Source organism: Typopeltis vanoorti, chromosome 12 (assembly GCF_054136105.1).
Source record: "Typopeltis vanoorti isolate ZY-2024b chromosome 12, IOZ_Tvanoo_1.0, whole genome shotgun sequence".
NCBI classification, from domain to species: Eukaryota; Metazoa; Arthropoda; class Arachnida; order Uropygi; family Thelyphonidae; genus Typopeltis; species Typopeltis vanoorti.
The window spans coordinates 92,312,648-92,338,043 of NC_143560.1; the positions used below are offsets into that span (position 1 = coordinate 92,312,648).

At 36.5% G+C, this 25,396-nt stretch overlaps 1 protein-coding gene across 1 annotated transcript in view; it reads left to right on the plus strand.

Moving 5' to 3' along the window:
- The window catches only part of LOC150101006 (venom factor-like), a 697,967-nt gene that overhangs the window by 37,305 nt on the left and 635,266 nt on the right, over positions 1-25,396 (plus strand). The window contains exons 3-4 of the mRNA XM_090401101.1: positions 4,482-4,685; positions 21,170-21,240. Coding sequence (XP_090257227.1) covers positions 4,482-4,685; positions 21,170-21,240 — 275 coding nt within the window. The remainder of the gene's footprint in view (positions 1-4,481; positions 4,686-21,169; positions 21,241-25,396) is intronic.

The following is a 25,396-nucleotide window of genomic DNA, read 5'->3' on the forward strand; positions in this document are numbered from 1 at the left end:
CTGCACCATCTATACATCTTTTCTAAGTGCTCGAAGGTTTATGTATTTTGAATGCACACATGCACACCCGGGTTATGTGATGCTGTGTGATGCCAATGTGATGTAATGTTTATGCATCGAAAAGTGTCCTCTTCATGAAGCATTAGTATGTTATGTTTACTTTTAGGAATCGTGCAAAGTCTGGAAACAATTAGGGGAGTCTTTAATGGGAATAAGTGCAAAAATGTAATATCACACCCTGAATATTCGCCCCTGAAATATATATACATATATATAGTAGTAGTACTACTACTACTACTAGAAGACTCTTCCATGGAGTCAGTGGAACTGAATTATCTAATCTTATCGCACCCATAATACTTAAACATATGATAGGTTTACAATCTGTCATGATTGTAATTTACATAAAGGTAGAGAAACTACTGGGAAATTCTTTCAGAAGTTCTATACAGTATAACAGTACTGTTTTAAAGGAAATTCACTATATTAGATATTCCAGTATACTCTATTTCTTTGAGTACTGATGAGTTCATTATCTCAGCTTCATTACTACATTAAAATTAGCTATGTGAAACTTACAATCTATCTCAAGTTGGAATTGGAGATAGTCTGTGAGTCAGCCTACCCTCTTCTCCTATGGATTTTGGTGAAGTGTTAACATTTCAAGAGAACTAATTCAGAAAAAGGACATTTTCTTAACTACACTAGTTTGAGACTAAAAGCAATATTTTTCAAATTATTTGCTCATTATTATCATTTGATCTTCTCAAAGGCACGAGACTCATTCTAAAAATCCTGTTGTCACGCACATATCTCATCAAACTGGGCCTTGAACTCATTAACTGTTCATGCACTTACCACAGTCTCAGGCAAAGTATTCTGCACAACCTTCGCCCCCACCTGTTTATGCCTTATTTGCAGGGATTTGCTTATTGTTTTATACCTGTCCTCCTACACCCAATTTCTTTTAAGTTACTGGAATGTTATGTAACAATAACACAGAATGTTATTTCAACATACTGTGTTATTGTTTCTTATCATGAATTTGTTTAAATATATGTATAAAACTACACTGAACTAGGACTAGTAGTGTTGGGCAGTGAGAGATATGGGATTCTTACTTGAAGTTGTATGAAAGAAGATGCAGAGAGCAAAGATAGTGTGCGTGTTGCCTAGGTATGATAGTGACGAGCTGAGCAGAAGAGCAGTAATATTGAATAACATAATAGCTAGAATGTGTCAGAAGAGAGAATTGGAATATGTGGATGTTTGGAGGGCATTTGAGGACAGAGAGGAATTGTATGCAAGAGACCACTTGCATTTGAATGAGGAAGGACGTAGGCATCTGGAGAGATTGCTGTTCTGAACGAGTCGGTGTGTCAATGCATGGAAACTAGAATGCCCAGGGTGGATGGTAGCAGGGGTGGCCTCTTGTGAGAATGGGTACTTGGGAGAAGGGGGACGACATCAGGAAACGCTGAGCCCAGTGGAGTCTAGAGGGGGATAATATCGAGTATAGAAACAGTGGCATTTTTATGCTTTATACTAATGCCAGGAGTATCCGGAATAAAGGAGAGGAATTGGTGGTGCTGATTGCATCAGCCTGGCCAAAGATTATTGGGATCACTGAGACGTGGTTGACAGAAGAGGATATAATAACAGGAATAGAAGTAGCAGGGTACAGCATTTTTCGGAAGGATAGTAAGGGAAAGTGTCATGGTTGAGTACTGCTTACGATAAGTGACAACTTATGTCCTCTAAGAGTAGAGGCTTTGGAAGGCAGTGACACCAATGATTTTGAAAGCATATGGTGTGAGGTAGAGGTGGGCAAGACAGGATATTTAGTGGGGTGTTGCTACAAACCAAGGAGTACAGAGGGTGGGGACCAGGAGATGTTTAGACAGTTGCGCTTGGCAAGTGCAAGAAGAATGATTGTTATGGGAGATTTTAACTACAGCAGTATAAATTGGGGAGAGGAAGATGCATGTAGGAATAAGGGAATGGAATTTCTAGAATTCTTGAGGGACAAATGTCTTAGGCAACATGTAATAGAGAGAACAAGAGGTTCGAGAGTTTTGGATTTGGTCATAGCATCAGAAGAGTTGATAATAACTAAGATGAATCTCTTCCACTAGTTGGAGAGAGTGACCATGTGGTTTTAACTTGGAAGATGAATAGACATGTAGGCATATCAAAGAGATAGGAACATATGTTGAATTATAAGGCAGGTGATTATAATAGTCTTAGATGTTAACTTGGGGAAGTTTTGTGGAGGGAGGAATTGGAAAGCCGGGATATCATAAATGCTTGGGAAATTGTGAAGGAATATTTGTTAGCAGCAATAGTAAACTGTATTCCACAAGTGAAGAAGAGGACACAATTTGGAGTAAAGTGGATGACAAACAATATTAAACAGGAATTGTATGCGAAAAAGAGGCTATGGAAGAGATATAAGGAGACAGCTGAAGAGCAGATGCATGAAGAATATAACACACAGGCCAAGAGAGTGACTAGTATGGTAAGGAAGGCAAAACTGGAATATGAGAAGAGATTGGTCCTAAGATCCAAAGAAAATCCTAGGGAAGTTTTTAGCTATGTGGCCAGTAGGAGGAGAAATGATTGTGGAAGAATGACATTGTGGGATAAAAATGGGAATAGAGTGACTGATGCAGAGGACATAGTGGAATTGTTCAATGAACATTTGGAAATATTGGAGTATTTTCATCCTGGAGAAATATCTTTTAATAATAGAGGGATGGGCAGGTTCGAGGTTTAGAGGTGCAGGAGGAAAGTGTGTTTCAAATCCTGAGTACTCTGGATGTCAGTAAAGCTGTGAGACTGGATGGTATTTCACCATGGGGTTTGAGAGAATGTGCTAAAGAACTGACAGCTCCTTTGACCTGACTTTTCAATGAAAGTCTGGCTATGGGAAAGGTACCCAGGGAATGGAAGGAAGGTAAGATAGTGCCATTGCATAAGGATGGTAGCAGACTGGAAGTGTCTAATTATAGGCCAGTTTGTGTGTCGTCAGTAGTTGTTAAGATCTTGGAGAAATTAGTGAGGGACCGTATACAGCATTGGGCAGATGAGGGTAATGTTATCTGTGAGAGTCAACATGGATTTGTTAAGGGATGCTCTTGTTTTAGTAATATGCTATCCTTTTATAATAAAGTTACAAGAACAGTAGATGAGGGTAAGGCATGTACTGCTATTTTCTTGTATTTAGCGAAGGTATTTGACAGAGTGTCACATGATAAGCTAATATTTAAGTTGCAGCACATGCATCGCACATGGGTTTGTATGTCAGATTGGTCAGCTGGATTCAGGATTGGCTGTCTGATAGGTATCAGAGAATGTGTATGGTGGGGCAGTTTCAAGGAGGCAGAGGGTTAAAAGTGAGGTCTCACAGGGTTCAGTACTGGGACCTATATTGTTTAACCTTTATATCAATGACATTGTGAGTGGATTGCAGGGGGATATTCAGTTGTTTGCGGGTGATGTGGAGCTGGGAAGGGTTATTAGTAATAGTGCAGATGTGGTGGTCCTGCAATACACGTGAAGCTAGACATATGGGCAAATGATTGGTGGTGTCGATTTAATACAGCAAAATGTAAGGTCTTGAAGTTTGGGATAGATCAATGGGAGGCTGCATACTCTGTTGGAGGAACTGTACTGGAGGAAGTGGGGGAGGAAAAGGATCTGGGGTGATAATTGATAGAAATGTTCAATTCAGGGAACACATTGCAGAGGTGGTGAAGGTAACGTAGAGGATTGCTCCAATAATGAGAAGGACACTGACCTGCAGAGTTAAAAGAGTTATCATTCCGTTGTATAAGACCCTGATCAGACCACACTTAGACTATGTTCTCAGATTTGGCCCCCAGGATTTGAAGGTGATAAATTAACTGTGGAAAGGGTACAAAGGCAGATAACAAAGATGGTTTCAGGACTGTACAATGTTAGTTAGGATCGGCTGAGGGGATGTGGACTGCAGAGTTTGGTGAATAAAAGAAGGAGAGGTGATATGATTGAGACTTTTAAACTGTTGAGAGATGGTTACAGGGTTGACACTGGGGAGTTCTTTTGCTTGGTTGAACAGTGGAGTGATGACAAGGGGCCATCCCTGGAAGTTGTGAAAGGAAACTGTGCAAGAGGGTAAGGAGTGGTTTCTTTGCATGGAGGGTGGTTGAACCATGGAATGCATTGCCTGATAGAGTGTGAGAGGGAGAATGGTCAATGAGTTTAAGGAGTGGTATAATAGACTTTGTGTTTATTAGGAGGGACCTCCCAAGATGAGTCTTGATAGGCTTTGTGTTTCCTAGGAAGGACTTCCCATGATGAGTCTTTTGACTCCAGGGAGGCCTGAATAATAATAATAATAATTTAATCTGTACTGGTACTATCTAAACTTCTGTATTCTTTAAATCTTGATAAGTCAGAATTAGAGTTAAACTGTATTTTATTCATTTATTTATTTTTAGATCAGCCTGAAACTATTACAGTACGTGTAAATGTTGACGATATGCCAGATTTGAATTTTGGTGATCCTCTTGCTCGTCATTATGTGACATTAATAGCACAAATTGATGGGTGGTTTCACAAAGAAGTAATTCTCTTAGTAAGCTTACATACTGGCTATTTGTATATTCAAACAGATAAACCAATCTACTCACCAAAAGATGATGGTAAGTCTTATTTCTTTTAAATGTAAAGAGGTAGAAGTAATATCTCTAATAATTTAATCAATTTTGGATCATCATAAGTCGAGATATATTTTTAATGACTCATATACATTGTAAAAAATAATTTACTTGGAATATTTAATGATTTTATTGTTTATAAATGATATTTTAAAACTTTGAAGTATGTTTTAGTAGTGATGGATTCAATGTCATGTTGTTCAGAGATAGCAATTTCTGTAAATTAGGCAAATTTAAAAAAAATTCCTAATTTTTTTTATATTTTTTATGATGTACATGAAAGGTCACAGGACCTTTAACATTACAGTGCCTCATGCAGGTAAGTTATAAAGGCGAAAGATGTAGTCTATAGAATGTTTCTTAAAGAATTGGAGGTTGTACTCAGTAGGAAAAACAGTATGGGAGGGATTTTTCCAAAGAATAGCCATGGATGGAATGAAAGATGATAAGTTATTTTGGTATGTTTGGAGTTGGACAGTGTATGGGTGTTGAACAATAGCTTTTCTAGTTCTTACATGGTTAGAAGAAGGTGGAGACATGGTATTGGCCAATTCAGAGGAGCAGTGCCAATGAAAGTACCTATAGAAAAGGCACAGTGCAAAAACACAGATGTTGTGGGAAAGGGACTAAAAGAAGTCTGTGAGGGAAGGGTCATCTATTAAAGTTTGAGAATATTTGGTGAATATTGTTAATTCATAATGCTGTGGAAAGATAAGTATTTTTTAAAAATTTTTGCTAATAGTACTGAGTTAATTTATTGTATTAAATTATTTTATGAGTGTGTGAGACAGACTGAGTTATTTAGACATAAGTAAATTGTGTATATTTGCTTAAACTGTATATTGTGAGTATGACACCGATGCATTGCAGAACAATGGCAGCCAAAGATGTTGTTGGGTGAGCTAAATTTGCATGATTTTGCCCAGTATAAAATTTGTGAGTGCCTCCATAGCTCAGTTGTTATTATAGACAAAGCCCTTTGGTCAGAAAGACCTGGGTTTGATTCTCGTCAGTGACGTGAGGAACCTTTATCTCTTCTCTGGTCGCTTTTGATGAAGGTGAATTAGCCGGTCTCATACAGAGGTGGAGAGTTTTTCACCCGGAAACTCAGGTTTTTCATTCCCCATGAAAAAAACCGGCCCCGTGTACACATGCATCTACAGACCTCGGATACACCAGGAGGCATAGGGTCAACCACCTTATCCTCGAGACGGTTGCAATTGCAAGAATAAGAAACCTCGACACCATAAAAGATAGAAGAGGAGGATTAAGAAAGAAAGTAAAATTTGTGAGATGTATTTTTCATGAAAGTTAAAAAACATGTGGAAGGAGAGCGAAACTACTGAATGAGTATGTAATAAATGTTCATGGAGTGAATGTGGAGAGAACAAATTCCTTAATAGGAAAGTTGAGAGTATTGATAATAGACCAGAAAATGTAAATATCCATAATAATATTGAAAGTACAGTAGCAGAAGTACAGGAGAATGTAGAAAACCTGAATAAAGAAGTATTGCACTTGACTTGCCCGTATATCTTCACAGTACAGTGCATGAGATTGAAAGGTTGCAGAAACAGCAAGTGATTAGTCAAACTGAGAACAGAAAAAAAATGAGGTCCGGGAAAGAAGAAAAAAGATATAAGAATAAACAAGAGAAAAAGAATAAGCAGATAATTTTTTACAGTGACTATGATAAGGGGTGTACTTCACGAAAGTGCTACAAAATCTTGTTTCCCTGGTGCAAAAATGAATAATATTAGTAAAAAAAAATAAGAAAAATGTTCACATTTGACGTCCGTAGACGCTGTATGGTCACTGCTGTACTTCACATGGTTTTGGCAAAGATGTCTTCTGCTAGAATAAGTGGTAGGGTCGCAGATTCCCTTTCCACACAAAGTTTGTAGGACAATCACAAACATCCATGCCCACGGCGGGATTCGAATCTGCAGGCTGGAGAGCAGACATGCTAACCACTTGGCGAACCAGGCCAGCATATTATTGCTGGCCTAGAACCAATGATTTGAGAAGTGGGAAGGATTATATAAGGGAGGAAGTAAAAGAGTTATTGGAAGAAGCGAAAAAAGAAGAGCGAGAGAGCAAAGTTTGAGAGTGTGCTGGCTCACTGTGATAGAGGTGCACTGAGAAAGAGGCGATGATAGTTAATGAATCAATACACAGGTTGTGCAGATGGAGTGATGTAGAGTTTGTGGACCTATTGCCTGAGTTTGATAGATACAAAGATTTGTGCAGTGTTGACAGACTGCACTTAAATGGATTCAAAATTAAGTGTCTATCTATGGAGAGCTTTGCTCATTAAGAGGAAGTGCAAAGTCAGGAAAAAAAGTAAAGTAAAGAAAAAATAAAGAAATTAGGGCAGATACAGATGAATATGTGAAGACACCCATGAAGTGAATGAGTGTATGAATGAACAAAAAAATGCAGAATCTAGTCTTTGAAATATTGAATAGGGTAGTCAATTCAGGATGTAAAGATGGTTTAGAGACCTAAGTAATTAAAGTTAGTAATTAAAACCTGCAGTTTCTGTATACTAATGCTAAAAACATAATTTTTTCATTATGTGGTAAGTAGGAGGAAGAATGACTCTGGAAGGATAACTTTAAAGAGTGTAGATGGTAGAGAGGTGACAGAGGCAAGTGAAATTGTTGAGCTACTGAATGACCACTTTGCAAGGCTATATCATTAAGTGAAAATATTTTTATGGCACAGGTAACAGGGACTGATGTGAGAACAGAGGTTGATGTGTTCAAGGTAGGATATTGCAGAATCTGAATCTTAGGTTATTGCAGAATCTGAATCTTAGGTTATTGCAGAATCTGAATGCAAATACAACTGTAGGATTGGATGGGATATCAGCTCATGTTTTAAGAGAATGTGTTGGGGAACTGGTAATGCTTTTGACTATGCTGTTTAATTTATGTCTCAGTTCTGGCAAAGTCCCAAGAGAATGGAAGGAGGGCAAAATAATTTCTTTCCATAAAGGAGGATCTAAGTCTGTGGTAACAACTTATAGAACAATCAATATCTCAGGCATGGTGGTAAAAGTTCTGAAAAGTTGGTCAAAAAAGAATTCAGGAATGGGTGGATAATAATATGATACTGTTATGAAGGGCAGCATGGCTTTTTGATGGGTCTGTCATGCATTAGTAATCTGCTAACTTTTTATAATAGTGACAGCTGAGTTGGATTGAAGGAATGGCTACATGATGATAGTATTGGATTTTGCAAAGGCATTTGACAAGATACCACATGGAACTCTTTTACATCAGCTGCAACAAATGGAGTTGGATCTGAAACTGGTTATATGGATAAAAGAGTGGCTGATGGACAAATATACCAAAATGTAGTTTGGAGTAGCAGAATCCAAGAAAAGGCATGTGACTAGTGGGGTGTTGCAGGGCTCCGTGCTTTGATCACTTTTGTTTAATTTGTACATAAATGATACAGGAAATAATTTGAAAGGAGATATTCAGTTGTTTGCTGGTGATGAAAAGTTAGGTAGGGTAATAGTTAATGAAGGTGATTTAGAGAGCTTACAGGATAAAATAAATAGATTGACATATGGGCAAAACATAATGAATGTCAATTGATGAAGAAAATTGTAAAGGTATGCGTTTTGGAATATAATACAAGCTGTATATCACATTAAGGGAATTGTACTCCAGGAAATTGATGAAATCAGGGATTTTTTTTTTTTTTTTTTGGTGGTGGTGGTGGGGGGAAGTGTAGTAGATACAGAGTTAAAGTTTAGAGGGCATATTGCTAAAGAGATCATGGTAACTCACAGGATTACTTGGTTATTAAAGAACACCACAGAGATATAGGAGTTATCATCTCTATTAATAAAGCCTTGATACATCCACATATGTGGTCATATCTGATATCTGGTCATCTGGGTTTCTTGGGGATGTTGAAGTGGTGGAGAGGATCCAGAGGTGAGTGACCAAGATGGTGTGTGGTCTGTGAAATGATAACTATGAGAACAGATTGAGGGTTTTGTGGGTTGCAAAAGTTGGTTGTCAGGTAAAAAAAGGGAGGAGATATGATAGAAACATTTAAGTTGCTTAAATGATTTTTTTTTTTTGGCATTTTAGCAAAAAAAAATGCCAAAAACTTCTATTGATTAAATGACTACTGGGAATATATCTCATACTACTGCATATGGGGTAGCCGACATGGCAACGCGATCCTCACAAAGTGTTTGTGAGAAATCTTCTATGTGGGCAGCAAAACGTGATAAGTATAGCTACTGTAAATATCATATCTCTATATACAAAGCAGGAAAACTCCAAATTCTACAAGAAAATTTGAAAACAGATAAAGTTGGATATTACAATAATCTCAGAAACTCACTGGACAGGAGAAGGATGCCTAAACATGCCAGAGGGTAAATTATTCTATTCAAGCCTATCTCATCCAGAATAATAGGAATTAGGCTAAAAACCAAAGAAAAAGGACTATACATAAAGGTTATTCAGATTTATGCACAAGACGCAAGTCATAATGAAGAAGACATTGAACTATTCTACAATGATCTCCAAAAAGATACACCATATTTTCCAGTGTATAAGACGCACTGGCGTATAGGACGTACCCCCCTTTTTTGTACACATTTTTTAGGAAAAAATCTTTATCACTGAATATTATAATGAATTTATAGTATTTCAAATATAAAGTAATAAGTAGGTCTACTTTCAACAAATACCTAATCTAACTAGGAAAGAGTACGTACCCACCTTTTAATCATCAAAACCCAGAAATTCATCTCCAGAGCTAAATGAAGAGACACTTGAAACCTCTTCTAAATCAGAATCTGAGTCCTCATACAACAAATTGTCCTCTGTATCATCCAGTGCATTACTAATTCCACACTTCTTAAATGATTTAACCACTATCTCAGTTTTCACAGCATCCCCTGAAGTTTTGATTCACTCACAAACTTGCAAAATGCTAGGCCTCTTCCTTCTTCCTGATGCTGTAACCTCAAAATCTGAAGACTGCATCCAGCTGTTCCACTTCTTCTCCTTCATAAATCCCTTAAATGGTTTATTACTACAGACATCTAAAGGTTGAAGCTGACTAGTTAGACCTGGAATTACAGCTGGGATTACACTGAGTTTACAATTCCTTGAGTTTATTTGTAACATCGTCTGTTCTGTAAGAACGAAACTGATCCCATACTAGCATGGCAGGCTTCTTCAACAGTCCACCAGGGCGCCTAGACCAAATTTTATCTATCCATAACTTCATTCCTCCTCCATCCATCCAGCCTTTTGCGTGAACATGTACAAACACTCCTTTAAGTTTGAGTAGCGTCTTCCTTTTAAAAATCAATAGCGGGGGCAATTTTGTCCCGTCAGCACAGCAGGATAAAACAACCGTGTTTCCTATTTGTGCAAGTTCAAAATTTTCTTGTTTCCTTGTGTTAATGACGATTCGATGAAATTCAATCATTTTTTCTTCATATTCAGCTGGCATCTTTTGTGATATTTTTGTTTTAGTCCACATACATAGCTGGTTTCTCTTCATAATCTTGAACACCATGATGTTGATCCAGTAAAGTTGGCGATCCCTCTGTTAGTGGCTATCACTTTCACTTGATGAATAATCGTTTTTGTAGACACTGAAAGTCCCGCTTTTCTGTGGTCTAAAATCCAAGTATTCAGTTCTGCCTCAAGTTCTGGCCATTTTGCAGCTCCACTTTGTAGGTTATGTTTACCGTGAGTTGCTTTTTTTAAATCCTCTTCCTGATTCCTCCAAGTTCTTACCATTTAATGTCAGTGTTTCTCAAAGTGTGGTATGCGTACCCCTACCCCCGGGGGTATGTGAAAGGTCTTCAGGGGATCCATGGCAATTTTCAGCTATGTATCATTAACGTATAGAATAAAATTCAATGTATTTGCGAAGTTCGAGATCGTAAAACATTCCTATTGTATCACTGAGTAAGGTACAGAGACATCTGCAGGCTGTACAATATGTTTCTCAACAAACAATGCAATTAGAGACAACTGGGATAAAAACGGCACTAACTAATGAATCGCATGTCCCCCCTCCCCTCTCACAGAAAATGCTGTATGACTCAAGCAAAACCATATGTTACCGGTGCAACATATGGTTTTGTTTGAGTGAATGTGTTAAAACGAAGAAATATATAGTGAATGTGTTTCAGATATTATATAAGGAATTCGGTTGAAGAGAATTAGCTTTTCAACTCAACTGTTGGCTTGTCTTTGTCGTTTAGTAGCATGATCTTTTGTTAATACTGCACCAATCATATGAACACGGATGTCTGAAGTTTGAGAAACACTGCTCTACGTAACTGGAATGCTCTCACACACCGCAAGGAAGCAAGAAAGAAATCACATAACTCGGAACAGGATGTCTGAAGTTTGAGAAACACTGCTCTACGTAACTGGAATGCTCTCACACACCGCAAGGAAGCAAGAAAGAAATCGCATAACTTGGAACAGAGAAAATTTCCAGAAATGAAAATAATAAAAAACTGAGTATCGGCGTATGAGATGCACCCTGTTTTTCAGACCTATTTTCAAAGAAAAAAAGTGTGTCTTATACGCCGGCAAATACGGTAGATACTACTAACTCCAGAGACATATTATTCATAATCGGAGATTTCAACAATAAGATTGGAACTTTCAGAGAAGAGCTAAAAGATGTAATGTGGAAATCTGGAATTGGAACCAAAAATGAAAGGGGAGAAACTGTGCGCAATTTCTGCAAAGAAAACAACCTTGTAATCTCAGATACAATGTTTTACCATAGAAACCTAGTTTTAAATACACCTGGATCTTGCCAGATAGAGAAATACAAAATTGTATAGATTATATCCTAATTAGAAATAAATGGAAAACCTCAATCAAAAACGTAAGAACACTCAAAAGCTTAGAACTGGATACAGACCATGAACTCCTCTCTGCAACAATGCGGATAAAATTCAAAGTCAATTATAAAAAGAATAGGATTGATAAACTAAACGTGGAGAAGTTAAAACATAACCAAATAAGATTAGACTACATTAGGAAAATTGAAGAAATAAATAGGAATCAAACAAATGAAACCGAAAACCTTTAAAAAACAGGAAAAGAAATATTAACTAACTTAGCAAGGGAAATTTTAGGAATTTATAAGAGACCCAATAACAAATGGATAACATCTGGAATTTTAGAAAAATGTGAAGAAAAAAGAGAACTAAAAAATAAGCAAAACATACCTCAGAAGAAAACAAGAAGAAATACAAACAACTCAGAAACGAAATTGATAAACTTGCAGAAAGGCTAAAGAAAACTGGCTAAACAGAAAAGCAGAAAAATGGAGTGAGGCATATAAACTCAAAAATATTACATAACACAATTAAAGAAATTGCAAAAAACTTTTCATCACTTCCTCTAACAAAGATCAACCATCAGGGTGAGGAAACAGGAAATCAGAATGTGATAAAAGCAATGTCGATGGAACACTATCAAGAAATCTTTAAGAATGAAAGCAATAACTCCCTAATAACAAGGCTGCACACTAACTCAAGACAACTAAACAATCTCTAACTTTGGTAGTTATATGATTTGGCCAAGTACTTGGATCATTAACATTAACATTTAAAGTAAAATTTGAAGTTTCGGGTTTTGATTGTATCTGGGTTTCTGAATTGAAATCCAATTTCAATTCAGAAATATTGGATTTCTGAATTGTGTGTCCTTTCTCTTTCTGTAGTAGAGCTACACAGAGTATTTGCTTCGTCAGAACTTTCTGTTCTTCATTTTTTATGTGATCCTGAAGTTAAAAATTTATTCAGCGATCTGGCCAATTTATGTTCCAGTTGTTCTTGTTGCAATTGTCTTTTCCTGTTTTGTGCACCATATAACTTCTTTGGCTTTTTTTTTCAATATCTAGGGGTTAACATACTTGGTTAGACATTAAAATAAGAAGAGAGGTAAAAGTTGTCTGCCAAAATAAATAATAATTTTTGAAATTTCCCCTTAAACTTATTTTTTAACCCCTAAACCGACAATTGTTTTTTAAGGCAAATGGCCAAAACTGACTATTTTTTTTTTTTTTATTACATAATTTGATTTTTCTGATGTTTTGAATAATAAATATGCTTACATTTTAGGTTTTTTTTTTTTGAAAATTAACACGTTAGCCACTGATTGATTTCTCAGTGATATTTATTTAATATTTTTTACATTCTGGTAATTGTTTAATAATTAAGAAATTTCTAGAATATTAAAATTATTTATTAAAGAAATTAGTAAAAGAACCCCAACCCCAATGTCATCCAACCAGAACAAGAAGAAATATATAAATAAATCTCTTATTGAAAATTATTTATTTTCTAGATGTCTACCCAACGTAACATAAAAATCTTTTCTTTTCAAAATAAGATAATTAACTTAAATGAAACAATTTGACTGATTTTCAAACTTAGCAAAAATATAATAGACATACTTACTTTATGTGAATAATAATCCAAATTCACAAAAAATTTACTAAACAACAATAAATATATTTTGTAAAACAAAAGGCAACTGCTCAGTAACACTGTAACACACAAAATGAAATGATGCAAAATACATCAAAAAAGTATCAAGAAAGGGCCAATTGCAGTATGTCTAAACAAACCTAGATCATCTAAAGAATTTTATAGCTCATAAATAACCTATGTTTATTAATTTAAGGTTGAGCCACATCAGCCTGACACGCTGATAGTCTACCTCATATATATACAGGATTTTTAGCTATGGTCTAACGATTAACTATTAACATTTCTAGAATAAAGGGTGAAGCAAAATGCTTTTTATACTCCTCCCTATTTGATAGGGAAATGGTGAGTGGAAAAATTTGAGCCAATTGTTTGCCCTGAGTGGACTTGAAGATTAGACATCAACGTTGGAGTTTAAGATGGCTTTTGGTCTTTTGTGTTTGAAGTCATCTGTTGCGTCGTAATTTGCAGCTAGTTGAACCAATTTGTTGGGGTGTACAGATGCTTTTTGAAAAGAACTTTGTTACTATAGCCTGCAGGAAAGTGTAAATATAGGGGACATCTGGATCCCGATGAGTTGCACATTTTTTACAAACCATGGTGCATTTAGGATCATTCGTAGACATTTATTTTGTACATATTGTAACTTGAGAATATTAGTATCAGTGGTTTGGCTCCAAGTTGGAGAAGCGTGAGTATAGGATGAACCATCAGTTTGTAGATAAGTAATTTGATTCTGGTGTTCAGCTTACTGTTCCTGTTGATTAAAGGATAGAGCTGGGCAATGGCTTTTGATGTCTTTACATAGAGAGTCTTGATATGGCAGCTGAAAGTCAGCCTTCTGTCCAGCAGTACACCAAGGTATTTGATCTCTGTTTGCCATGGGATTTTTGTGTTGAATAGGAAGATGTCACCTTTAGGAAGCACCGGTCTTCTGAAGAATAGCATGACTATGCTCTTCTGGGGATTCGCTTGCAGTCTCTATGTGGCGAACCACCTTTCAATCAGTGGTAGGTTTTCTTGCAGTTTCTTGATGGTAAGATGCGGCTGTAGAGATCTGGCTAATATCGTTGTATCATCCGCATAAAGGGCTTTGATAGATAACAATGGATTGTGCGGGATATCACACATGTATATGGAAAACAGAATCGGTGCCAGTAAGGATCCTCGTGGGACTTCGGCCAAGATGCATTTCTGTGCTGATACCGCACCGCTGATCTTAACTTGCATATGCCTGTCAGAAAGGTATGATTTAATTAAGTGAACCATTTCTAATGGTATTCCAGTTGAGATCAGTTTATGTAGTAGTCCGTAATGCCAAATTTTATCAAATGCACTGGCATTTGATAAAATGTCAAGGAAAACAGCCTCAGTGCATTGATGCCAATCGAATCCCGTGGAGATGTATTCGACTAGTCTATGTATCTGTTGTGTGTGGTACAATGGCATTGACGGAACCCAAACTGCTCATTAGGAAGAATGTTTAACTTGTGTACGAAGGCTTGGAATCTGGTAAGAATAACTTTCTCTTCAATTTTACCCAGATTTGAGATGAGGCTGATTTAGTATGTAATTTGAGGCGGATGCAGGTCTTTTCCGGTCTTATGGATTGAAATTATATTCGCCACCTTCTAGCAGGAAGGGAAATGTTTGAAACGGAGGATGGAATTTATTATATACAATAGCTATACGTGATAGCAGCTTTATCACCTTGTTGTTGATGCTGTCAGGTCCAGGAGCCTTTTTTGTTTTTTAATTTCTTGATTATATCATATATTTCTGCTAGTGATGTGGGTGTAATTTGATTGGAGCATGTTACAGAAGATTTTAATGAACATCTGACATCTTGATGAATCTTGTAGATGTGATTGAAGTCTAGATGTTCATAAGATGTTCAATCTTACATTGCTTATCCTAAATTTTCTGCTATTGCTTCGGCTTTATCTGCATCAGTGTGGATGAGGCCTAGATCCATTTGGAGAGGGGGAAGAGATTTGTTTTTGTGTTTGATATTTCTGATTAGGTTCCAAATGGAGTGATTGTCAGGAGAGATAGAAGTCAATCTTTCTTTCCAAAGTTGACTTCTATGTGCCTTAAGGGCATCTCTCACTGCAGAGTTGAGTCTGTCTGTTTAGGATTTGTTTGTCTTGTGGTGCATGGGTATTGGGAAACCTTTTTCTGGCCTTATTTTTCTCCTTCATCAGGTTCATGATATCTTATGGCAAGTGATTGGGCCTGAGGGTAGTTGTGGAAGTAGTGATTGCTGTAAAGGCTGTGTTAATTTGTTGAGTCAGATCTTTAATAGCTGTTTCAATTTCTTCTTTGGATTTTATAAGCTGAATGGGACCAGTATATTTTGGGAGTACTTTGGTCAACCTTTCCCATGATATGAATGGGTGTGTGTGTGGTGGGGGAGGGGAGGCATTTTTTCTTGGTTCCCCAACTATAGCAGTATTGGGTTGTGATCAGATGAAAGATCATTTAGTGTCATTAAACTGTACTGGAGTCTCACATTCTCATGACAGCTCCTGAGAACCTCTATACCTGTAACCTCTAGATTAGTAGTAAGTGGGATATTTACAAAGTGATGACTGATGTAAGTCTTGATTAGAATGGCAGTGCTGCCACCTCTGTGGGTCAGCCTGTCAGTTCTGTACAGCTGATATCCTCTGATTTTGGGGTTGTCCGATGATCTCAGATTCGTTTCATGTATCAAAACTACATCTGACTGATGTCTTTGGGTGAACTCTTGGAGCTCCAAGATCTTATTTCTGAAGCCATTCGCATTCCACACAATAATCTGTAGTGAGTCTGGATTTAGTTTATTCCTATTCATGAATGAATGCTGTGATGATGGTTTGTGTATCCTTTAGGAATCTGTTAGTAAAGGATGGAGAGGGATTGGATCTGCTAAAGTCTAATAGCATATTTGCCAGAGATGAGGTGATAACAGCTGTCAGGTTTGTATGTGGTGCTAGTTGATCCTGTTCATGGGTTATCTGTTTAGAACGGACTACATCTGCATATATCCTTGTCTGTCATTGCTGAATTGTTCTTTTGAAGGCCTCTGGCTGCAGCAGATGGGCTTCTGACAATTTTTGCTGGTTTTTGAGAAGCTGTGAAGCTGAGGCCTCTGACGTGGATCTACTGGGGGAGAAAGAGTGTCTGTCTGTCTCCGATCTTCTGTTTTTTTGGTTTTGAATGCAACTCCTATAGTTGGCTGTGTAAGGGCCACCACAGTTAGCACATTTAGCCGGGGTGGTTTTCGGATTTGTGCAGATATTAGTTGGGTGGCTGTTCCCACATTTTAGACATTTAAACTCAGCCTTACACATTTTCTGGGCATGGCTAAATTTTTGACATCTGTGGCACCTACCTGTTGAAGCCCTTTTCCTTAAGGGTTCTGGGCTGATTTTCAGTCCACAAATGAACATCAGGTGATATATATGTTTGTAAGCTTGACTGATCTCAACTAATACTAATGGCATCGGAGTCTTGTCTTTTCTGGTCATTCTGCTGACTTTAATGGGTGGTAGGTCCTGCTGGTGTAGATCACCAGCCACTTCTTCTGTGGATATGTCTTCAGACACTCCTCTGAGCACTACCTTCAGATTTTTCTCTGAACCAAGTGAGAAGGTATGATTAATTTCTCCTCTGAGTTTTTGGTAGTCCATCACTGTGGTGGGCTAAATCTTGATGCCATCAGTGACATTTTTTCATAGTTATAAGAGATCTATGGAGTGGACATGATAGCCCTTAGAGACATCCATTTTTGTTTTTTTGCACAGAATAATCGGAGGTATATTTTCTCTAGAGGATGTAGAGGAGTTCAAAACAGGACTGTCTTCTTTTTCCATTCCATCCTCTTTTGGTGGTTCGGAGGCTGTGGTTTTGAGCTTCTTATGCGCGTGGACCTCCGTGAAGTCTGAAGGGGCAGAGATCACCAAGTCCCACCTCATATGCTAGAGTATTGTTGTTGTCATCCCCAACATAGAGTATAAATTAAGTTCAAAGAACTTTGCGGGTAGACCAAAGATTTCATCTTTGGTCTACTCGCAAAGAGAATCCTGCAGCTGCAAAAGACTGCAAAACCAAGCATTGGAAAAACACACGAAGTAACAGCAATTTTTAGTTTTATAGTACCCTAATAAAATGGCAAAAGATGTGTTAAGAACTCACTTGGCTACAGAGTGAAAACCTACCTCCCTAAAATACCCTACATCCACCACTGGTGCTTGTTTCAGGTGGGGCCTACATGGCCATCAGACCTCGTGCATTTTTCATGCAGAGGGGGAGACAGTAGGTTTCAAACTGTGTTAGCTCCAGTGCAATGTGACTTTCCTGAAAAATCTTAAATAAAATTCAGTCAGGTACAGCCTAAAATAACACGTCTGATCACTTCAAAAGTCACTAGCGGAATCCACCTCTTCAAGCTATGGTCTCTCATCAGCGACCCATATATAAACGGAACCCAAACTGCTCATTAGGAAGAATGTTTAACTTGTGTACGAAGGCTTGGAATCTGGTAAGAATAACTTTCTCTTCAATTTTACCCAGATTTGAGATGAGGCTGATTTAGTATGTAATTTGAGGCGGATGCAGGTCTTTTCCGGTCTTATGGATTGAAATTATATTCGCCACCTTCTAGCAGGAAGGGAAATGTTTGAAACGGAGGATGGAATTTATTATGTACAATAGTTAAGGGGTTGCAAAGAAATTAATAGGTAAATTTATAAAAAAAAATAAAAATTATTCACCTATAGAACAAAAATAACAGTTATTTACAATTTATTTTTTTTAAAAAAATGTTATAAATGTTTTTCGTGAAAACTAGAGGTTCAATTAAAATCAAAATTTATTTTGGCTGGTAAATTTTGCTGACCTTTTTATTTTAAATGCTTACTGTCGAAAAAAAAATCAGTTATGTTATTGTTTCTTACCTTCCAAATTTACTGAACAATGTCACACTCTTTCAGTCATAATCACACATCCACAAAGGGCAAAGCACAGCGTAAGAATGAATTCACTGTTTGTCCTAAACTTATAATTTCCACTAAAAATGTTATTATTATCATTATTCAGGCCTCCACGGAGTCAAAAGAACTCAACGAAGGAGGTCCCTCCTAGGAAACACAAAGTCTATCATACCACTCCTTAAACGCATCGACCGTTCTCGCTCTCACCACTCTATCAGGCAATGCATTCCATGCAAAGAAACCACTCCTCACCCTCTTTCTCACAGTTTCCTTTCGTAACTTCTAGGGATGGCCCCTTGTCATGACTCCTTCTCGCTGTTCAACGAAATATAATAAACAATCGAGAATATTGATACAATTTTCACTGCGTCGATACTTACTCTGTGAAATAAAATCTGTGGTAATAGTAATAACGTTTCACTTCAAACAAATTATAATAAAACTGGTGATGTATTAAGTTAAAAATATTGTTAGATTATTAAGAATTCATAATAATTTGACTGATTTTAAATTTCATTTTTATTACATCAACTATAATTTGCAATTGTGTAATTTATATAGTACGATATAATTCAAGAATAAGAAAATTTATATATATATTTTTTATTATTTCCTGCGGTGAAATGGCGTCCCTCTTCTTCAAGCGTGGGGCACAATCTGCACAACTGCACAGCGTGGCCCTGCTTCAAACTCATTGCCACACAAAATCCTCATCGAGATTTCCATGACAAAGCCCATTCATGTCATTAACACAGTTATATAACATTGTCGCTCTTACACTCACATTCATACCATTCCTTTATAATTTAGTTTCCCTGACTCTATGTTAGGGAAACTAAATAACCAGTTATTAGTTTTTCTAGACTGCTAATAGCAAACACATTCAGGTGTAGGCCGTCACTCTTATACAAATCCAGTCTTCCCTCAAACTCACTCCACGCTTCCAAAACCTCACATCCATTCCTTCTACACAGCCTACGCATTGAATTGTTTGCCATCATAGCCCTTCTTCTTAATTCATTTTTATCATAGCAAGGTAAAATACTCATGATTCTCACTTTCTCACTCTTTACTCTTGCTTCTTTCAACAACCATTTCATGTCCTCTCTCATACTGAACTTATCACCAGTTAAGTCATTTGTATCTACTACAACTGCGATTTCATTTGCTTTTCCTTTCTGTTTTTGACTTGCTTGCATTATATTTTTAATTTTCGCTCCAGGAAAACTCGACTCACTTTCTAAGTGGTACATCTGACATAAGCATCCATGTGAAATTGCAAGTCATTCTATCAAGTAGTTTGTTTATTACAGCTGTCTGAAGCAAAAGTATTGTCCGTATCCCTTTAAATGTATAAAATTGAGTATCGTGCAGTTATTAAATTCTTTGTAAAAGAAGGTTTAACATCAAAAGAAATTCATCTGAAGTTCATAAAAGTTTATGGGCACACTTCTCCTTCGTTTTTGACAATTAAGAAATGGACTTCCGAGGCCCATTTCTAAATGTGGTCGTACCAGATGATCTACATGAAGGGGGTTCAAAAAAGTGTAACAACACCAGAAATCATTGATCAAGTGCACGATATGGTATTGGATGACCAGCGAGTTAAAGTGTGTGAAATTGCTGAGACTTATAGGCATTTTAAAAGAACGTGTAGGATATATTTTGCATGAAGAATTGCAAAGGAAAAAGCTTTGCACAAGATGGATTCAAGGATTTTGGATTGAAGGATTAGTAATATGGGATTTATATTGCTTTCTGATATGAGGTGATTTCAACTTTTCAAAACTATACTTTTGTTTTTGATTACCTTTTATTTGTTTTAATTGTAGATTCAAAATAGCAATGACTACTATTTTGTGGTCACTGCTAATATTGGCTCCAGGGAATCAAAAGTTTGTATTCTCTGTCACTGGTTTTACCAAATCCCAATGCACCACAATGGGGGGAGAAAATTCCATCCAATATCTATACTAATTTTTGCATTACAATCTCCTTGGATAATGAGATAGTGCTTATTTGGAATTTGTTTTTTCAGTTAGTTAATTTGCCTATAGCAGTCATGAAGTAGGTGCATAGACCTATATTATTGATACATTTATTGGTTTTCCCTTAAGTCTGACAAGAGAGCAATTCTGCTATTTATATGTTTAAAATCCATCAGATATCTTTAGGCAGTTTTATATATCAAAAAACCAACTCTCTCTTCTCCTCATTATGTTCCTGAACATGATGAATTCTCCTGTTTGCAGCCATCCAGTCTCACAAAGCCCCATGACAGACCAATGATAGTGTGAGAGTTCATATTGTAGTAGCTTAAGTTGACCATCTTTTTGAAGTGTTCTGACATTCCAGGTACCAACCATGAAGCTCCTGAGCTGTAGAGAGTTCTCTTTGTTGGTCCGTATACTATCAGCAGCAGACTTTCTCTATCCCTGTGCACTATCCCTAGCAGTCCTAGAAGGTGACATGTTCCTTATTTGTCTAGGCAGTGACCGAGTCAGCATGGAATGCTGTAAAACTCTCCCCATAGTGTAATATGGGTAGATATAGACAGGTGGCACCCATCTCCTCTCTCCTCCTGTCTTTAGCCTACTAGGTAAGCCAAATACCTGGGAAAGAAGGCAGACTCCCACTACATGGGATGGAAAAAAGTAGTAAAATAGGAAAGATTCACTCCTGACCCTCGAATACTCTAATAGCATAGGGGAAAAGGAATAAGAAGAAAAGAAATAAAGAAAGAAGAGGCGGGACCAGTCTATGGATTATATAACATATATATATATATATTACATAAAGGCATAAACTAAGGAATTTTTAGAATAAGGAGGGTAAGAAGCCATTCCCTAAAGTTGTATGAGAGAGAGAGAGAGAGAGAGTGCTAAAAACCCAGTGAGATGTAAAAGTTTGCTTTGAAATAGTATTTGATAATACTGAATTTTTAACTTATACATTTTTGTAAATTAATGTTCCATTTTCAGTAAAGATAAGAGTTATATCTCTCAATGAAGAAGGCTTACCATCATCTGATGATTTCAAGCTTCAGATTCGCGTAAGTTTCTTTGCATGTCATTTCCTATTGTAACAACATTTAGTTATATATTTTAAATAGTAATTATTTCTATTCTTTCTTAAATTGTTTTTTCTTTCTGAGAGTGAGGAGCAGGTGTTTTGTATGAAGAGTGGTCAGTGATTGGAATGTATTTTCTGAGAGTATCATAAGTGTTGAGATGTTGAATCTAGATGATTCAAATTCATATTGTTCTTCCCAGAGATATTATATAAGAATATGAGGAATTATGTAATAATAATGATAATATGTAAAACTCATACTTCATGTATGAGCTTTTGTTTCACATTATTGCATAATACCTCCATGAAGTTCTAATGAGGCTCATTGTGCAATGCCACCCTGTGTTACACAACACTATATAGTTCACCATCTACACTTTGTGTGCATTATTTCATTATACACAATTCTACTATTTGATGAAATGAAACAGAAATTACAAAGAGCAAAACACACAGATAATTTAAATGGTATCAGTTCCCAATAATTCAAGTTATAATTCTGAAATAAACAGGAAATGATCTGGTAGACTGTGCTATTTAGGATGTGCCATTTGGTGGACACACGGGAAATTTTTTGATTACAATACATATATACAAGACTTCGTGTATGAACTTTTGTTTCTTATTATTACCTCCATGAAGTTCTGTGACTCATTTGTGTGAAGCCATTCTGTACTATGCTACACAATACTACATACTTCACCATTTAGGCTTCATATACATTGTGTCATTATTAAATGCCAGGAAACTTGTTTTTTGACAGACTAATAAGAGATCTAATAATAGTATTTTTTGAATTATATATTTTACTATAATAATGTTAAATGTTCATCAGCCAGTTTGATGCTTATGTTGATATCAACGTAAACATAAACCTGTATGTGTTGAAGAGATTTCAAAGGACAAGTATGGAAAGGCAGAAAGAATTCACATCATGCTGAAAAATTAGTTCTCATGTCAATTTTGGCTTGCAAAAAATATATACATTAATTCGCTTGCTGTGTGTATTTATGTGTGATATATATTATATTGAAATAAGTATTGGGGTGGCATTGTATTTCAGAGAACTGAACCCTAAATTTCATATAGTTAAAAAGCATATAGGCTCTTCCTTTTATCTGTTTTCACCATGTTTCAATAATATGAGTTAGGTATTTTGGATTATTCATCCTTCAATCAAGATCACCATCACATATTCCATTTCATCCTAAAGGTGTTAAGTTTGGTTGAGATTAAACTCTGTCCAGGCTGGTCAAATTCTTCCATCATTTTCCTCAAAAGCCATGCTACAGTAGCACACAGTATGACAATGACACAGTGCATGCATTACAGAATTGAAAGAGATACATCTGTTTTGTGAAACATCCCCAATGTAGGAAGCATTTTATCCAGAATAGTTGCATATCTTTTGGTTTTCATCCTTTCAGGTAAATGTTTCACTTTATACTAGGAGGAACAGCTCCAGACCATTATCCCTCTATCACAGAACTTCATAACTGGGATGATGCCTTCAGACATGAGACATATCCTTGGAATCTATGACATCTGTCTCAACCACATTTGCCTATTAGTTTGGAATGAGGTATATCATATATTGGTATATTATGATATTACAAAGTTCTTTGCACTGGTGTAGTCTGTGATATTGATTTGCATGATTGTTGTTTGGCTTTCTGTGCCACTTTTCCAGTCATCTTTGCTTCCTTGCTGCTATTTGGTCTTTTCATGGATTTTTTAACTGAGGTGGCATCCCCCATTTCTATTGGTTGATAATGTTGACTGGAATTGTTAAATTTTAATTTAACAATTCCAGTATTTTAATTAAAATACTGGAATTGTTAATTTCCAGTTGATTTCCATTTTAATTGAAAGATTAAAATTTTAATTTTAATCTTTCTTTTGTAATTGTCATACTAATCATACAGCTATCTATAGGCCACATAACTGTATGATTAACAGGACAGAAAGTTTTTTTTCACTTGTTCACAAAGTAAATTATACTTGACAAGAAATTGTCATTCTTGTTTAATCCTCTATCTAAGTGTAAGCAAACAAAAGTTTGCACATGAAGTATCTTCATGACTAGTCCAGTTGTATGAAGCTGTTGACTTCACATCAACTGCACATTATCCCATAATGCAAAGTGCACTTTCTTTCAGACATGTATATTGCTGTCATCTGGATTGTAACTAATCCATTAATGCATAGCAATATTGTTATTTTTATGTTCCATCAAGTCATTTTCGACTCCTGGTGATTCTGTGAACATACATTCTCCATTCAGATCTGTTCCTGTTCATATCTTTCAGAATTTCCAAGCGCATTCCAGTTGCTTCTTTAACTCCATCCACTCATCTAATTCTTGGTCTTCCTCCTCCTGCCTCCATGAACTTTAGCAAGCATCATTATCTTCTCCAGACTGTCATTTGCTCGCATAATATGTCTGAAGTATGACAATTTTTGCTCTATGATCATTGCTTTGGGGGAGCAATCTGACTTTATTCTGTCTATCACTGATTTATTGGTTTGCTTTGCAGTATTCTTAGTAAGTGTCTCCAAACTCATAATTCAAATGCATCTATCTTCCTTCTTTCACTCTTTCTCAGGGTCCAACTTTCACATCCATACAGTACCACATGGAATACCATTGCTTTCACGATTCTGATTTTTGTTGCAAGGCTAATAACCTTATCTTTAAAGCTCTTGCTTAAATTTGTCATTGCTTTCTTTCCGATTAATAATCTTCTTCTAACTTCTTCAGTACAATAACCATCTTGATCAATTCGGGATCCTAGGAGCACAAAATTGTTAACTACTTCCATTTTCTCCCCATCTACTTCAAAATCGTGTTGCCATAACTTTTGTCTTTTTGAGGTTAAGTTTAAGACCAAAAGTTAAAGTTAATAAACTTATTTTGAAAGTTAAAGAAGAAAGTGTAGCACTTTCTTCTTTAACTTTCATAAGTTCCTCCAAATCTTCTTTGCATTCTGCTAGCAAGGTGGTATCATCTGCATACCTCAAATTATTAATATTTCTTCCACCAATTTTAATTCCAACTGAAGACTTCTCCAGCCCTGCCATTCTTAAAATGTATTCGCTGTACAAGTTAAATAGGTACAGAGATAAAATACATCCTTGTCGCACCTCTTTACCTATTGTGAGATACTCAGTTTCTCCAAGATCTGTTCAGACAGTAGCTTCTTGTTCATAATAAAGATTCCTCAGAAGGATAATGAAATATACATATGCCCAAAAAGAAGTGTTCTTCACATTATGAGATGTGACATCAACTGCCTCTATATACAAGTAGCCTAGTTGTGAAGATACTTCATGTGCAAACTTTGTTTGCTTGCACTTGATAAAGAATTAAACAAGAATATTATTTCTTAAGTTAAGGGGATAATAAATTCCTCATTATTTTACAGCCGGGTACAAAACTCAGCAATCGAAATCTATCTAAACGCTTAATTTACGTCGTCGAAAAAATAGCCTCTTGGCTCTTTATCATAGTAATATTATTTCTTGTTGGATATGATTTAATTCTAAACCAGGAGATATCCCAATACCTATTTGGTATGGATATCAATCGCAATACCTATTGGGTCACAATATCCCAATATTGCGATTATCAATCGCAATATTGGGATATTGCGATTGATATCCCAATAGGTATTGCGATATTGACTGGAAGCATGATGAGCATAATTATGAGCTAGAAACACTGACATACAATTTCCTACAATTATTCCAGATGGACTTAATCCTGCTCTTCAGTAGGGAACCCCATATGTATGTATTTAAGAGATATAATGTAATTAAGATGTATGTATCAGTTAACCAAAAAAAGTTCATGTGGTCTTCGGTAGAGTTTGCTCCAATGACGTGTTTTATTTTGTAGCGGTTTGCAGAGTGCAATTTTTCATGTGCATCATAAGGCACAGATATGTGCCAGCCAGTCGCTGCACTCTAACTTGGTGTGTACTCTTTTTCTGTGCATTTCATCTCATCCTCTTTATACCCTCTTTTACCTTGCGGTGTCGAGGGTCCATTGATCATCGGACCTCACTCCATTTACAGGATAAGGTGGTCAGCCCTTTGCCCCGGTGTATCCTATGGCCTACAGTGTTGAGTTCTCA